Consider the following 18,361-nt stretch of genomic DNA (forward strand, 5'->3'; position numbering starts at 1 on the left):
GGCTCTATCTTTCTACTGTAAAGGTAATAACCAGCTTGACCTTTTGGATTCTATGAAAAGTATTGTCAAGATATGAAATTATGCTAAACTTTAAACTATGATAACAGAAATTTTATTGATGTAAATGTCATATACATTATATAAAAGCAGAAGATAAGCATTCTCAGACAAAGTACAACTGGGCGATGATGACAAAGGTTTTTCCTTAATCTCTTTATTGACTTTTTCACCCTATCGTGTCTTCATATTCTCTGATGGAAACCACTAGGCAGTGTTGTACTTGGCAATTAAATCCCTTTTGGGTTTTGGACTTTTAGTTGACTGCCAAGGAAAATGATAAAGCAATAAAATCCTCAACAGAAGGTGTTTTTATTTTTCCTTTTTAGTATACCTAAGTGGAATATGAACTGATTTGTAGCCTAATTATACATACTCTGCAACAAGAAGGTTCACATGCTAACCAAGATTGCCTAATGAGGAATACAGGCTTGGTTGTAGGTGGAAGTGTATAATCAAATGTATAGTCAAACAGGAGCTTCCCTGTAGACTAAAAACTAGGTTTATTTCCTCTAGTTCAATTCCTGATCCAAAGAAATGTCTGTGGTGCCAAGGTAGACCATTGCTAATACTGACTATATTTGTGTCTCTGTAAATCAACTTATTTATAGTAGTTTGGAATCAGTTCTTTGAGTTCTTGTTGAAAGAAAAAAATCAGGGCGAGATACAAGTAGGTTTTGTTGATAAACAGACTCCCATTTACCAGGCAAAGTTCCCAAGGGTGTGATTTGTTGAGTTCTGGGTATGGGAGCTTCTATGGGGCATGTATATCAATTGATTAAGTATTAATTATTATTAACATTTATTAATTATTCTTCATAGTTTTAGTGTGTCATAGGCTATACTACATGCCTCATCCTGCAAAACCTTCCAACCAATCACTGAACTTCAAGATTCATTATTAACTTTGAAAAACTGGGAAACTGAGGCCGGTCTCCACATATGCAATATTAATTCAAGACATGGGAAAATGGTGATTATCATCAAATTGTTGTGCTTGTGTGAACTGCTTCTCAATCATATGAATCTCCAAATTCTGCTCATCATTACTCTTTATGTTCCTTGAGAGAGGCAAAGGCCCTCATTAAATCAGCAATTAAGCTGAGTTCTCTCATGTCAATTCTGCTTATCCATAACATATTAAAGAGATTACTCTGGGTTTCTAAAAAAAGATTGCAGTTGACTCACTGAAATCCCAAAATCACCAAATATATACTATTTAGGAGCATATTTATTTAATACAATTATGTGGAGATGACAATTGTATGACTCAATAAGCTACATTTTAATTGTGCTTTTAGGACAACCTATATTTGTACATTTTAAAACAAGATTTATTTGTTTTGGGGCCGATGTGATGACTCAGTAGCTAAATCCTCACCTTGTATCTGCCATGACCCCATATGGGATCTGCCATCAGACACTAAAATATGGGCACAGAGCCTGGCGTGGTGGCGCAGTGGTTAAGGTCCTCGCCTTGCACGCCCGGGATCTCATATGGGCGCCGGTTCTATCCCAGCAGCCCCGCTTCCCTTCCAGCTCCCTGCCTGTGGCCCCGGAAAGCAGTCGAGCACGGCCCAAAGCTTTGGGACCCTGCACCCGCGTGGGAGACCCGGAAGAGGCTCCTGGCTTCGGATCGGCATAGCATCGGCCGTTGTGCTCACTTGGGGAGTGAATCATTGGACAGAAGAACTTCCTCTCTGTCTCTCCTCTCTGTATATCTGCCTTTCCAATAAAAAAAAATTTTAAAAATAAATCTTTAAAATATGGGCACAGTAGTTTTCAGTATATGAACCCCAAAGCTATAAGAAAATAAGGCAACTTTGCACATTACTTTTTGTTAGGCATTTTAGTTATATTAACGAAATTCCACCTTAGTACACATAGAGAAGATACCGTACATACAATTCAGCACTATCAATGGATTCACTCATTCACTTGAGATCTTGGGGTGATATACGCTCCATGGATAAGTTGGGCCAAAGGAAACAAACAAAAAAAAAGCGTAGCATTTTATAATGTATTAGTAGTTCCCAAAGTTTAAAGTTTTTTTTTTTCTTTTTATTTGAATTGCAGAGCTATATAGATTGAAGGAGAGGCAGGGAGAGAAGAGAAGTGTGGAGAGAGAGAGAGATCTTTCATTCACTAAATCTTTTGCTGAATGGTCACAAGGATCACAATTGATCAAACCAAATTAAAGTCAGAAACCAAAAACTTCTTCCAGACCTCCCACATAGGTGTAGGAGCGCAATGACTTTCTCAATTCTCTGCTGCCTTTCTGGGCCATAAATAGTGAGCTGGATTGGAAGTGGAGCACTGACACTTGAACTGTCATTTGAGTGGGAAGCCAGTGCCATAAGTAGAGGTTTAGCCTGCTATGCCATGATGCTATGGCAACAGCCTTAGTTCGCACACTTTACAGAAATCTTGCTCTAGAAAGTTTTAAAAAAAAGCTTGAAAATTTCACCTCTAGTTTCATTCTCTAATATCTGACGCTGTACTATCACCCATTACCTTTAGTTGAACCAATCTGCCTTGAAAAAATCACTGAAAGATTTGTATTGGATGTTGATATCTATATTTACTCATTTTGCAATGCCTCTAAAGTTAAGCAATATGTGTTATCAAAACAATTTGACAGCTGTTGTCAGCATGACGACACTCTTATTTGCATAATAAAACTGTGATTTTCCTTGGGAGGTGGAAGGGATTATTATACTGTAATAAAATCCTAAATAACGATTTCTTCAGAGATATATTATCGTAATAATTCTTGCTTTCCCTTATCTTAGTATTTCAATAGGTTTTACCCTTTAACATAGAGGGAAATTTAGGATCTTTGGATTGTTCTAAATTTGGAATCTGTATGACTTGACAGTCTTTCTGGAATTTTTCTGAAATATGGAAAGCTCAATTCTCAGGATGACAAATGTTTGGAAACATAAGAGATTAAAAAAAAAGGGAGGGAGAAGAGTGTAGAGCCAATTCTCCTTGTTGGAAAAAATGGACACACGGTGCTCGGTGCTCTGCAGGTTATAGTGTGTTTAGAGGATGTGTAAGTTAGAAATACTGAAAAGTAGATGTGTGCGTATATATGTGCATATATATTCCTTCTGGCCATGAACATTTTGGCTGATTGTAAAAATATAGTAAGTATAAGTAACATGTAAATAAATGTGGTAATTAATTAATAATAGAATTAATACGGTACAGTGACATGTAAATAATTATGGTCATTAATTGATAGTAGTAATTAATATGAACACTTGAAAAATTCTAAGACAGTAACAATATCTTGTGCACAAAAGATGGTAGGTATGCTGTTACTGATAGAGACAGGAAACATTTGCTGAGATCTGACGTAGGTAGCCAGAGACCCAGGACGCAAGGGATTCAAGTCCAATATGCAAAGGGAAACTCAAGTCTTTATATTCATATGGAGACTTGAGGCTAACACACAGGAATGCCTGGAATAAAATGCCCCACTGTAGAAAAGCTGAAAGCAGCGCAGAGTGCAGTTATAGATATTGCATTCAGTTCTAGATAACTATTTCCCAGCCAGCAGAAGGTCATCACTGACCAAGTTACACACAAAACTCTGCAAACTTTCCTTAGTGTAAAGTCCAGTGTAATCTTCTCTGTTGGATTAATGCTCAGTAACCCTTTCCATCACGGATGCTTTCCTTTGCTGCAATAATCTATTTTTGTTTTTATACACATTTTTTTCACCATTAATTTCCAAAATTGGTGCTCCTGAACTTTCTTGGTTTGAGACACAAATCCAAACAGATCAAACGATAAAACTCCTGCAAAGTTGTCACTGATAATATTGTTATTTGTGTGTAAAAGTTAAGAATAATGTGTTTGTATTACTTATGAAATTGGCAAGCAACAGTAATTCTTAATACCTATTAAAGGTTTCAGGGTTATTGCTCTGTATTTTGTGTTATTATTAATTTATATACCTTCAACTTTTATGGACAGTTCCTTCAACATGGAACATTGTCATATAAAAGGGATTCACTTTTTGTTTCTGAATCTAGCACACTTAGTTGTGTGTGAAGAGTAGTGAGTAAATGAATAATTAATTAGTAAAACGTAAGTGCATCTGATAATCTCTCTATGAGTCTAGTTCTCAACAAGGCAGGATTAGTTTCTGCTTTCATTGACAATTTTAAATTTGTGTTACTTCGTTCATAATTTTAGCTGAAGGGTGGATTATAATGGAATCAGTAGCTATTCATGAATTGTGTAAATGATATGCAATGAAATGAAATCTGAATTATTTAATCATTAATAACTACATATTATAAATATTTATTCATGAAACTGAACAAGGCAGACTGTACAACTAATAGGAAAATTTAGGAGTAACTTTTAAAAAAAAAAAAAGATTTATTTATTTTTATTGCAATGTCAGATATACAAAGAAGAGGAGAGACAGAGAGGAAGATCTTCAGTCTGATTATTCACTTTCCCAGTAACCTCAATGGCTCGAGCTGAGCCAGTCCAAAACCAGGAGCCAGGAACTTCTTCCAGGTCTCTCATGCGGGCACAGGGTCCCAAGGCTTTAGGCCCTCCTCCACTGCTTTCCCAGGCCACAAGCAGACAGTTGATGCAAAGCAGGGCAGCAGGGATTAGAACCTGCACCCATATGGGATTCCATGCATTCAAGGTGAGGACTTTAGCCTCTAGTCACTGTGCAGGGGTCCTATAGGGATAACTTTTATTTTTCTAGCAGCTGCATAGAAATCACTTCTTTACTACAGTAGATATGGAGACATGGAACCAGGATTGTGTATCTTTCATCTTAATTTTTGTGTTTCTAGAAACTATTATCTGATCAGTATTGACATGAAGACCTTTTTCATGATCCTTAGCAGATTCTGTTCCGCATGCATCTTAGTGGGGCATAGATTTCACTTGCTGCTGATAGGAGATCTCTCTTCTAATCTGTGACACTGCTTAGCAAGTCATATTCACTTACGTGTATTTCTACAGGACAGGAAGAAAACCTAGTTAAGTTTTCAGTTTTCTGACAAACAATAGATTATTTGCTTTCCTCAATATCTTTACTTACCAATGTATATATGTTATAGTTCGTTTCCTTCTGACTCATTAATATGAAAAATTATTTTCTTAGAAATGTGGACGTTGATGGTGGAAAATGATAAATAACCATGCCATTGATATTTTTAGTAAGAGGGATAGGAAGTGCTTACCTATCAACTTTTCTGTCTAGCCATTGAAGAGCAGGAAATTAGTTGCATTTAGTTAACAAATGTTTCAAGGACAGACAGTGCTCCAGAGACATCTTACCCACAGCTCAAAGAAAAGGACTGCAGAAGCCTGAGGAACGATGCTTCCTTTCAGGAGGATTGGCCATGAATGTGTGCAGGATTATTCTGAAAGCAATTAGGAATGAGATACTAGGAGTGTTTAAGGGGAGATGATTGAGTGCACGCCAATAAGAAAAATATTAATAAATGCCATTTTGATAAAGATATCCTCCAGATCATCAGAATATTTTCCTGAGATTTTACTCACCAAACTTAACATTAGGATGAAACTGAGACTGTTCAAGTTTTTCCAAGAAACACAATGATCTTGCTAGCATCACTGAGCCAGGAACTCAAAGGAGTAATTCACTGATCCATCCTCTGAATTTCAACCATATATTCATTATATTTTATTAGATTTTAAAAATTAATTAAATATTTTATACCCCACCCTCGTAAATACTTCAAACACAACTGGGAAATTGTGCATATGAAGACACTAAATACCCCCAAACTTCCAGATATTGTTGTCAAATTCATAATGAAATTATAGTACAATCATACAGAATATAATGAATCAGCTAAATCTGTTGCTTTGAAAATATTTTAAAAAGCGTGCAAAATAAAATTGCTTCAAACTTTATTAACTTTCAGGGACAAGTACTAAAAATGTCTGTAACTATTTTGAGTAGTTTATATTGGCTCAATGTTGAAGATCTCAAATCTAATTTTCAGAGATGGATAGTTTAGGGCTTTCTAATGTATAAATCTTGTACTACTTTTATGTTTATGACATTATCCCCATCAGACAGGCTTTCTCAAAACATGTAATTCATCTGAGACATATGCAACCAAGATGCATAAATACAATTTTTCTCAGATTATTCATCACTGAAGCTAAGTGTCATGAATTGGGGCTGGTACAATGATGTAACATGCTAATCTGCCACCTGCTGTCTGTGGCATCCCATATAAGCAACTTTTTGTGTTCCAGCTGCTACACTTCTCAAATCAGCTCCTTGCTTGTGGCATAGGAAGGGAGAAAGTTCCTGGTTTCTGGATTCAGACCATTCCAGCTCTAGCCATTGAGGAGAGGATTAACAAACTAAAAAAAAATTCTCTATCTGCTTCTGCCTCTATCTATAGCTCTGACTCTTCAGGTACAATAAATAACATATTTATATTTTAAAATGCCTCGTGCTTTGGAGAGCCCTGCAGAAAAATGTTTTGTGTTGTTTTCTGAGATCTATATGTTTATTGGTTTATTATGCTTTCTGTGACCTGGAAAACCAGTACCATGATGGAAGATGCCCCTTTTTAATTATCTTTTTATTCTAAGTGTCTACCTTGGTGTTTTTAATGTTTCACTTACTCAAAATAATTGTTTGGTGAACAAAATGCACTTTCACGTACTTCTGAATGTTTCACAAAACAATCACTAAAATAAATAAGATAAAAATGAAACTACAGTCTTGACAAATGACACCATCCATGGAAATACAAATAATTCTAAAAGACAGACATGAAAAATATATGCCAACATTATAGGCAATTAAAACAAAATTGATAAATACCAAGAAATATGTAGTGTAAAAAATAGTACTGTGACAACATGGAAATACTGGCAGATCAATAATTAAGGGACAATTCATAATAATAAAGACTACTGAAAACAATAATAATAAAAACTACTGAAAACAAAGTGAAGAAGCTAATGTCTTCCAAACTTAATTCTGCCCCACTTTATTTGTATTTTTCATGATACAGTTCCTTAGGCTTAGGGATTTCCCCTTCTACCTTCCTCTCTTCAGCTTCAAGAATATCACACCCTCTGTCCCAGCTGGGCAGGAAAGAAAGAGTTGTGCTCTTCCACCTGGAAAGCTCTCGCTCTAGTAGCAGTCTAGATTGTGTTCTAGAAGATATCACCAACAACCCTGGTGGTAGCAGCCTGCTCCTTTAAGCTCTTGCTTCTTTAGCCCCTGGTCATAGGATGTGCTCGTGATGTTTCTATTGCTCACTGTGTAACAGCTCTGTTAAGAGAATTATGTGATCTCCCCTTGTTGTCTCCAATGTTTCTTCTGCAGGATTCTCTCCAATTTTGCTCTGGGAGCACACTTTTTCTTTTCCTGTTCCACCAGCTTTCCCTAGCCAAAATTCACAGGTATGTTTCTTATTCAGTCACCTCGGAAGAATGCCTTTATTATTATACCCACCTAATTGGAATGAGATACATCTTTTTGTTTGTTTGTTATCTCCATGATGAGCATTTCTTCCTAAATTTGTTCATTGTATTTTTATGAAAAAGTCTGTTTGAAATACTTTCATATTTACTTTCTTGATTATTTGCTTTATAGTTACTGAATTTGCTGAACTTACATATTTTAATATTTAATCGATGTATAGTATCTAGCTATTTTATTCATTTGTTGAGAACCACTTAAACTCTGATTATTTCATTTGCCTTGAATAAATCTATTAGTTTGATATAACTCTTTTGTCTATTTTTACTTTTGCTATCTGTGATCTTAAGGATTTAAAAACAACAACAACAACAAAAATGTCATTTATGACAAAGACATGTAGCATTTTCTGTAAGGTTTTCTTGAGTAGTTTGAATCCTATATTCATATATGTGATGCATTTGGGGTTATGTTTTGTATGAAGCATAAAGTAGAATATTTATTTGCAGTTTCCTTTAAAGAAAATATTGTTCCTCCAATGAGCATGTTTTCAAACTTTGTCAAAGATAACTGTTTTTGTTCTGTTCCCTTGATTCATCTATCTGTTTCTATGCTAGCATCATGCTGTTTGGATTACAAGAGTTCATAGATGTTTTAAAATCCCTGTTATGTCTCTGGCTTTGTTTTCATCGTTAAATATCTCTCCGGGTATTAAATATCTTTGGTATTTGTTTAAACATTTAAAAATTTTTCTTTTGTTTTGTCTGTGAAGATTTTCACTCTGTTTCCATGGGATTTGCATTGAATTTGTACATTCAATGTTAGTTAATTCAAAAGTAGTTAATAATAATAGAGTAGTTAATAATATTTCTACCAATCCCAGAAAGATGAATTTCCCATATTTTTGTGTGTCTTTTTCAATTTCTTTAATTATTGTTTTCTAAGCATCATTGTAGAGCTCTTTGACATTCTTGGTTAAGCAATGTTTTTTGAAATCTTTTTATATCCTCCCTATTATTATATTATCAACAGTTACTCAAAACAGAGCTACATGTTAGTAACAGTTGTTCCAAAATGTGAACACATTTTAAAATATTGTACTGTATTCCATACAACATTTTGAAAAGACTTATGGAAATTTGGACAACATGGATAATTTTATGTATAATTTAACATTGTAATAGTCATGATATTAGTATTTAATGACTTTGGGATATTTTTTGTTGTATATTTTTGGTCTGTTTTTTTATAAGACACTTAAAGCCCTCAAGTAGAATGAATTCAAATATATTTTATATCATGAAAATCTTTCAGGAATACAGATTTAGTAGTGTATGTTATCATCAGAATTTTTTCTTTGGTTTTCTATAGAACTGCATGTTGTAGCAATTTTATTACTTCTTTCCAAGAACAAATAAAGTACATTTCTCAACCTCAAATGTGGCTCCTAGTAAAAATATGTGGAAGGTACTTTTTATGTATAGTATCATCAAAAGACCATTGGTAATATTCCCAAGCAGAGACACATTCAACTCCTCTTCCTCAATCTCCCCCGTATGTGGTATCTAATCCCTCTGGATGAATCCTTTAACCACTCCTACCTAAGGATACCAAACATGTTACTTTCTTTAGCTATAATTCACAAACTGGACCATTGATTATCCTTGTTGTATCACATCATCGCTACCTTCTAAAAGTGTGTTTCTTGTTCTTGGAAGCAGTGGAGAAATTGGGACTAAAAAACTCTCAGCTATTTTCCATAAAGATAGAAAATTCTTCACACTCATTCCCAGCCACCTCATTGGACTAGCTGCCTACAGATCTGCAAACTTGTAGGCAAATCAGCTTGAGGGACTAAGGAATCAAAGTGAAACAAAATACAAAAGTATTAGGCAGAGATCTGGTATTGAGGTTTTATTGTACAGCACTGTTTTATTTTCAGTAAACAGCAAAAAGGTATTGCCAAGGCCTTGTGCTCTAGCAGCTCTAGGTTAGCAGCACAGCTCATCCAGAAGCGAGGTGCCCAGACCTCCAAGAGCTCTCCTGAATCACCACCCACAGGCAGGAGCTTGTGATAGAAGTCAGTAGAAGAACCTTCATGTTAATATTCATCAGAAAATGGATAATTTGGGTGTCCAGCAAAACTGAAATGAGAAAAATGCCCCCATCGAATCTTAGTCACCACATTTCTAAATGCAGAAGAAGGGATTTTTCCATGTACCATTAGGGTTCAAGTTAATAACCATTTTTTTTCTAGATTCAACACCGTAACTATGTTATTGGACATTATTTTGCAGCAAATATATTAATCATATTCAAATTGGTCAATTATATCCCATTGTTAGGATATTAACATAAAGAATGTGCAAATTATGTAACTCAAGCATATTCTTCTAGCTAGCTTCATCTTTCAGTAATGCAAAGCAGTACCCAATGCTGTCTTATATCAACTTTTCTATGGAAGTAGAAATTTATTTTGTTTGTTTTTGTCCAACAACACATGTTCATACTGTCTAACAATATAAAATATTATGTTACTGTTAGCAACTTGATATCTTTTATAGTTTTTAATTTCTTGGCCTCAGCCCATCTCATTCATAGCATAATATATTACATTTAAAAAGGGAAAAAACATGGCCTGGCACATTAGCCTAGTGGCTAACATCCTCTCCTTGCACACGTCAGGATTCCATATAGGCACTGGTTTGAATTCCAGCATGCCTGCTTCCCATCCAGCTCCCTACTTGTGGCCTGGGAAAGCAGTCGAGGATGGCCCAAAGCATTGGAATCCTGCACCTGCATGGGAGACCTGGAAGAGGCTCCTGGATCCTTGTTTTGGATTGGCTCATCTCCGGCCATTGTGACCACTTGGGGAGTGAATCATCAGATGAAAGAGCTTCTTCTCTGTCTCTCCTCTCTCTATATATCTGACTTTCCAAAAAGGAAATAAACCTTTAAATTTTTTTTTTAAAAGAATGGCATTTTTAAGGTACCACAGTATAGTACAATGTCAAAGCACATTCTATATAATTTCCTTATGTCTTATTTTAATAACCATGGAAAATACAGTGATATTAAAATATTTAAATGTTGTAGGAATTATTTATTGCTTGACAATGTGCTTCTTTATAGTGTCTCTGTTGCATTCCTCATTTGATCTAAACTTATAAAATATTAACCATTACAAACTATCTACTAAAATTCTTAGCACATATCATTTTGCATGAACGAATCTTTCTTAAAATACCTAATTTATTCTTTCATGAATTAAAATTCTCACATGTAGTTGAAATATGTAATCCTTGTTACTCTCTTTTCTAGAATGATTTTGCTTAACTTTTGCTTATCTTTGTTTCGTATTAAATTGCAAATGGAGACACTGGGATAAGAACCAGCATCCACATGGGATGCCAGCACATGCAAGGCGAGGAATTTAGCCACCAGGGTATTGTGCTGGGACCCCACCTTTGGTTTAAAATCTACCTTTAAGAACTCCTCTTCTAGGAAACACCAAGGGTAAATGAGCTTCTTGGTAAACTGAGGTAAGCAGGATTATTGCTGAATATAGGCCTGGAGATCAACCATCTCCTAGGGTATGGTGGAAGGTAATGAATATAATTGGCTATCAAGGAAAGGAGTAGGGGCTGCTGAACTGATTTAATGAGGCTATTTGCTAACACCAGATTTTAGGCCTGATTAAACTTAGCAAAGAATCTTTGTCACTAGTATGAAAAATGTTTTCTAACTTTTGCCAAAATACTATTGACTATTCTAAACATATATTTGACTTTCACTGTTTACTCCCATGTGGGAGACTCAGAAGAGGCTCCTGGCTTCGGACTGGCATAGTATCGGCCGTTGCGCTCACTTGGGGAGTGGATCATCGGACGGGAGATCTTCCTCTCTGTCTCTCCTCTCTGTATATCCGCCTTTCCAATAAAAAAAAATAATAAAAAAATTTTTCAAAAAAAAGATATCTTACAAAGTCACTTACATATCAGCAGTGGTATAGCGAAGATTTCTGTTCAGGCCATCTAGAGCTTTCATGTCCTCTGAAGACAACTGAAAGTCAAAAACCTATTTGAGAAATAGAAATGTTTTAAAAATTATTTTATACTGTATGTTTATCAAATTGGAAACTTCTGAAAGTTTCCAAATACTTTACAACATCAAATAAAATACATAAGCCATGCATAAATGTTGAATAAAAATAAAAATAGGAGCATTGCTAAATAAGATATATTGAACCTGTAGAACATTATAGTTAAAAGAAATTTCAATGTAAACTGGAGAACCAAATTCATCTTATCTATAGATATTGAGGGGAGGTTCATACAAAGAAGGGAGTAAGGAAGGAAGAGAGGAAAAATTGGAGGAAGGGAGGAAGATATTTGATAAAAGAATAAAATTAATAATAGTAATAATAATAATACTCTCAAGGAAAATGAAAAATGTCAATGCAATAATCAGGAGCCACACAGACCTACCTTCCAGCTCCCAGGTCAATAGTGGGGAGGAAGCACCATCTTAAGCCACCATATTATCTGCCTTTCCCAATTGTGACTAGGGGATTTGAGCTGAGAGGGCAATCTATGACCCTGCTGACCTGGAGAATGGTCTGGAGCTTTGGCAGGGGTTGGGGTGCCCACCAAAGCCTGTGAGGAACGCCCTCCTTCTATAGCAAGCAAGATTGACATTTTGAAATCTGATTATTGTTTACAGCCTTTGTCTATTCTCTGGAAAATAGTGGGTTTTGTTCTACTTCGTATTTTTGTTTTTTAATTCTTTACCAGCTGGAGTAGTAAGCCTATGATTGTGAAGTGACTTGGAAGTATGTCATTGTAAAAATTTTTGTAAAGGTTAACTCTGGAAGGAGGAGGGTAAGTGAGGAACACAGGCAGGAGGCAGTGTGGGAAGTATTCCTATGCTGTTAAATCTGTATTGTGGAATTTACTTACTTTACATAAATAAAATAATTTAAAATAAGAAAAAGTAAAAATGCATATGTGTATTTCACATACTATTTAATGTCAGTCGAGTTAGTGACCATGTTGATTAAGCTACTATAACGCTTCGTAGATGATACAGTAGAATAAGGCCATATTTTCCAAAATATATAACCTGCATCAGTCGCAAGTGAACACAGAAGATCTAACTCCATGAAGAGTAGGACTTCCGGTCATGAAAATACATCACGAAAAGAATTAGAATACTGATACAAAATCTGATATTAGATTTTAAAGATGTGTTCATCTAAAAGTCAAGTTCTAGAATAGACACCCTCCATATTACACATCTATTAGAATTCCTCATGATAGTTCACTCCTCTCCCCTCCATGTCCTTTGAATCTAACACCTATTGCCCCACCTTTTCCACATTGCTCCATTGTTTTATATGGCCTAGCCTAATAAGTGATCAACAGAATTTGCCAGAAACATTAATATTCCAATTCTGTGAATGTTTGCACTTTTCTACTTATTGCCCTTGGATTATATCCTGAGATTAAATAAGGCTTTCCATTATTTGTTAATCTATGTGGCAGGCTTTTGTTTTAGAATTCCAATAAGTGGTAGAATAATTGTCCTTGCTCGAAAACATAAGCATTATCAATTTAACAAAGACTTGACTATGTGCTTCACAACACACAAAACTCAAGTGAAAAATAGGATTACTAAAACTTTATTAGTTTTAAAAAGTCAGATAATCTAACATCCGCAGCTCAGCTAATAAGAGAAGATGTCACTTGTATAAGGCCATTAATTATAATACCAATTTAATATTGAAACCCTTTCTCTGTTTTCTGCTTATGATTCAGAAATTCACACAAATCTTGAATGGATGGGCAAAACCAGAAATAGGCTTGCTTAGCACTATCTTGAGACTGCAAAGAATTACCTATTATAGGAGTTATGTTAGTAATAGCCCAGCCATCACCTGAATATTTTCTTTGATCCGCTTCTCATTGAAGCTCTTGGCCAGGACCACCACCCCACGCTGCAGCTGGTAGCGAAGGGCAATCTGGGCTGGAGTTCGCTTGTGTTTTTCTGCCAAGGAAGAAATCACTGGGTCATCCAAAAGAACTGGGGAGCTTTGGTCCACCCTGGAAGAAAAGGTAGAAAAGCAGAGCATGGCTGACTGTTCAGTTTTATTGATTTCCAAAACAAAATTGGAGATAAGGGCCCCATGTGGTAGCCCAGAGGCGAATGTTCTTGCCTTGCATGCACTGGGATTCCATATGGGAGCATATGGGAGTTGGCTAGTGTCCTGGCAGCTCCACTTTCATCCAGCTCCCTGTTTATGGCCTGAGGAAGCAGTTAAGGACAGCCCTAAAGCCTTGGGACGCTGCAGCACATGGGAGACCCAGAAGAAGCTTCTGGCTCCTGGTTTCAGATGTCTCAGCTCTAAGCTTTTATGGCCAGTTCGAGAGTGAATCAGCAAACAAAAGATCTTCCTCACTGTCTTTCCTCCTTTTTGTTTACCTGACTTTCCAATAAAAATAAATTAATTAACACACAAAAAAAGAATAGGAGATAGACTCTAGCAAGTGTACCTCAATCATTGCCCTAGGAGAGCAAAACTAATAACGTCCAATGTTTTGCTAACAATTCAAGTCCTGCCCCTTTCCCTGGGTAATTGGCAGTTAACTGTAAAATTCAGAATGCAATAATAAAAAATATTTCATCATCAAGATTATATTATGTTAGCTTTACATTTTTCATTTACCAAGGCACTATAAGCAACCACAACAATGTCCTTGGACTTGCAGAAATCCAGCAGTTTGCTCTGATTGAGATAAGGATGACATTCTACCTGTGAACAGATAAAATAGAAAATTATCAGTTTATCTGAAATAGTAACATAAAGGGAAATTTTAAACAGTAAAACCAGCTAAATTTTAAAGGAAATATGAAATTCAAACCAAAAATACCATCATCTAGTAGATTTTATAGTTTGCTTCATTGCTTATTTTTATTTACCTGTCCTTTTAATTATTTTAAAGGCAATGGCAGGGGCACATTTAGCCAGGGGATATATTAGAACTAGCTCTGCAATATGGTGTGGTCCCCTTAAGCAACATAACATGCTACATCATCACACCAACCCACATAAGGACTGTTTAAAGCAGTGAATTTAATATTTTGTCCCACCGATGGGTGAATAAGTAGCATTTCTGTCAAAAAATCAGTTCTGTGACCAGACCTTTGTTGGTAAATAGCTTTCTGTTAAAGTAGAGGACACACAGCACAAAGGAGACAAGAAAGGCATCTTCTGGGCCTAGAATTTTAAATGTGCCTGAAAGCAAAAAGTTTTCCAAAAATCATTGGGGGAAAATGGGAAAACTTAAAAAAAAAAATCCCTGATTAAACTTAGATAGAAATCAGAACTGAACATTTAAAAAACTATTAAAATCAATTTTAACATATGGTGTGTATAATAACTTCGAGATCATAATTATGAATAAAGAGAACATAGTTAGGCAGAATGGGCAGGAGAGAGAGGAGGGAGAAGAGGGGAGAGAAAGAGAGAGAGAGAAAGCCTTTTGTCCTGTGGATAGTGATTATCACAATCACCACTTTCTTTCTGCTTTAAGAGGTGGTGCTATATTGTTTCTGTCTCATGGTAATAATTATAATTTATGTTGAACTAAGATGAAAATATCATGTAGATAAGGTAAAAAGATTGTAGTGCAAACAATTATTTACAAATCACAAAGCAAAAACCATTAAAGACAAAAATCATCCAAGAATAGTATAGCTTGTTAAGGAGTATTGCATCCTTGATTGGACATTGCATTTTAACAATTTATGAATAATTGCAATGAATTAAAAAAACATGTGCACCAAAAAGAGATCTTGCTTTTAATAATTTAGTGGCAATGATCAAGTCACATTGTCATTGTCACTCTGTGCTGCACAATAGGGAACAAATTGGTTAGCACGGCATTCTAAGGACATGTTGTTGGCAAAATCCTTTAACTTTAATGCTGTCTAGCATTCAAATATAAATGATATCTTGCATGACGTTGAATTAGAAAACAGTGATCAATGAGATAACAGACTGACAAATCCAGAACATCGGACAAAATCTGTTCAAATAGCATAGGAAAAATGATTAGTGATGATTTTAGAAAAAAAAATACATTAGGAGGAACAGGACAATATTCTATATTTTAACTAATATCTTATTCACATTTAACATACAAGACACTTGGGAGCATCTATGAAAATTACAAAAAGGACTAATGCTAAACAATAGAAGAGAATTGTTAATGCTTTTAGATACAATAATTAAATTTAAAGTTCCAGGACAATAAATTCAGCCCTAAAACATTCCTTGCCAATTACTGTAAAGGGTAAATAGTCATATTCATCATATACTTACAAGAACTTCAGAAAAAAAAATGCACATATGTATGAAGATACAGTTGAATATGTCCACCAAGTTTGAACACATGAAATGATGTAAACAATTTTGAGTACTGATGGAGAAGCATTGAGGATTTGCATTAGTCTTTCAAATATTCTAAATTTTTGAAAGTTGGTGATAGGAAGTTATCAGATATTAAGTTACATCATATCACCAGGCACAAAATAGTTATGGGTAACTTCCTCCTGCTTCCCCAGATTATTATCATAGTCTCCAGCTGACTTTTCCTGCAGCTAGGCAGCTGTTCAAGATACATGGAAGCAGGCCTTTAGTTATCTGGGTGGTGACACTGTAGTAGAGTAGGCTAAGCCTCCATCTGTAATGTCATCAACTCATGAATTTCGGTTGGAGTCCCTGCTGATTCACTTCTGACCCAGATCTCTGCTCATGAGTGCATAGAAATGCAGTGGATGACGGGTCAAGATCAAGAGTCCTTGCTTCCATGTGAGAGACCTGGATGCAGTTTGTGTCTCCTGGCTTTGTCCTGGCTCAGTGACACCATTTGGGAATGAACCAGAAACGATGAAAGACCTCTCTCTCTTCATGTGTATGTGGTGTGTGAGTGAGTGTGTGTATGCGTGTTTCCCTATCTCTGTAACTTTGCCTTTTAAATAAATAAAATTAAAATAATTCAGTTATCTGAGAATCACACCAACTTTTGTCATCTGTTTTCTCCCATTTTTGACTAAGTTTTTATTAACTATCCATACCATGTTTTTGTGACATTGTTTCTTATATTCCGTGCCTTCTATTTTATTCCAACAGTTGGTAAATCAGGTATTGTCCAATGTATCCTTCATTAATATGGGAAAAACCCAGTGCCAAAGTGAGGTTTGATTATTTATCATGCTTTAGCTCATATTTTTGCCAATATTTTAGCATTAAAATCTCAGTTTTTCACCAAGACATTACCGCTTGCAAACGCAATGGAGAATGCAATCACCCCTTCATTTGAAGGGTCTGCCTATAGACTCTTCTGTCTACACAGTAGATTGAGAAGCAGAGCCTCTTGTTCAAATGGATAGGAAGAAGAGAACGAAAAGCAGGATTGGAGAATTAGAGTGTTTACCTGGTTGCAAACAGGCTTGTACTTGAGGCCTGGTTTATTAAGAATCATCTCCAATTGCCTGCGGTTAAAATTGGAAACCCCAATGGACTTAGCCAATCCAGCATCTTTGCACTTTTCCATGGCCTAAAAGGAAAGATAATAAAGAGATATTTCCACAATTGGCTAAAATAATATAAGGTCAAACACTGTCACGTTTCAATGAAACTAAAGGTAATTGGTCCAAAGTGAAAAGCTAGTACAGAAATGGAGAAAATGGTGACAGTAAGAAAAAAAAAAACAGTAATTCCTGTGTCCAGCTTACGAAATCAGAAAAAAATACCATATGTAATCGCAAAAAAACGGATTTGCTTTCATTGCTACTAAATCTTATTTGTTTTCTCTGTTATATCCCAGTATTACCTTCCTCCATCAATACTCCAGCATATCAACACCACCAAAGGCATTAATTTCTACATCAAACAATGAAAATCCTGTTCTGAATTGTGACATGATACACCACCCTCTCCCTGATACATGTATCCCCATTATTTTCAATACTTACCTCCCATGTGTCACACAGATTCACCATGTCAAATATTAATTTTCCATGTTCATCTATTGGAAAACTATCTCCTCCAGGCTGGAATAGAAACAATCATTTTTCATTATATCACCAAATTCAAGAACTCACTTCATTGTGAAACATCCCCATGAATTCAGTGTTGGCGAATTAAACTCCCAGAAAGTACATGCAGCAATATTAATATGCTTATATTTGCAATGTATATTGTACATGAAGCAGTAAAGAAAGCCATGATGCTACAGACTTCCTTTGTTTCTCATTTATATGATGTGAATTTCGAAATGCTCTTTTGTAGGTCTCAATTGGGTACCATGAATTATGTTGTATTGTGTTCTACTTCAGAGAAATGCCTCTCATTCACTTTGAGTGTCCATACTTAAGTTCCCTTTATCTGCACCAATAATAGATTGCAATTTTGACCTAGGTTAAACATTCAATTTACCTCCTTTCCCTAAAAACATCAGGATCCTGTGGTGAGCATTTGGTCAAATGTATCAACATTCTGTTGGTTAATAATTTTAATGTTGCAAGGTACAGAGAAGCTATCAAATGTTAATCACTATAATTTAATAATTCCCAACAAGCATATATTGCTCTAATAAAAAAAAACTCAGTCAAAAAGTAAGTAAATATATAATAGTATAAGTGGTAATTACTGATAAAAATTTTTTAAAAATCTTAGGTTACTTCAGATCAGTAAGACTACTCATAGCTTAAGCTCTCCAGCCATACAACCTAATAAATTCTAGTACTTACACAAGCTTGAGTAGTTTATAGAACTTGTAC

The 18,361-nt window shown here is 35.4% G+C and overlaps 1 protein-coding gene across 4 annotated transcripts in view; it reads right to left on the reverse strand.

The window, feature by feature from the left end:
• Nucleotides 1-9,417: 9,417 nt before the first annotated feature.
• LOC121148045 (prostaglandin-E(2) 9-reductase-like) overlaps nt 9,418-18,361 on the reverse strand; it is a 296,739-nt gene continuing 287,795 nt past the window's right edge. Inside the window, exons 4-9 of one of the 4 annotated variants that reach the window (XM_040968025.1) lie at nt 17,555-17,632; nt 17,014-17,136; nt 14,249-14,327; nt 13,452-13,648; nt 11,511-11,593; nt 9,418-9,660 (exon numbers count right to left, since the gene is read on the reverse strand). In XM_040968025.1, coding sequence (XP_040823959.1) covers nt 9,618-9,660; nt 11,511-11,593; nt 13,452-13,648; nt 14,249-14,327; nt 17,014-17,136; nt 17,555-17,632 — 603 coding nt within the window. In that variant the 3' untranslated portion in view covers nt 9,418-9,617. Of the gene's footprint in view, nt 9,661-11,510; nt 11,594-13,451; nt 13,649-14,227; nt 14,328-17,013; nt 17,137-17,554; nt 17,633-18,361 lie in introns of all 4 variants that reach the window. The other 3 variants (XM_040968021.1, XM_040968029.1, XM_040968023.1) reach the window with 3 other exon arrangements.

The sequence above is a fragment of the Ochotona curzoniae genome, unplaced genomic scaffold (assembly GCF_017591425.1).
Source record: "Ochotona curzoniae isolate NIBS_2020 unplaced genomic scaffold, NIBS_Ocur_1.0 scaffold_4683, whole genome shotgun sequence".
NCBI classification, from domain to species: domain Eukaryota; kingdom Metazoa; phylum Chordata; class Mammalia; order Lagomorpha; family Ochotonidae; genus Ochotona; species Ochotona curzoniae.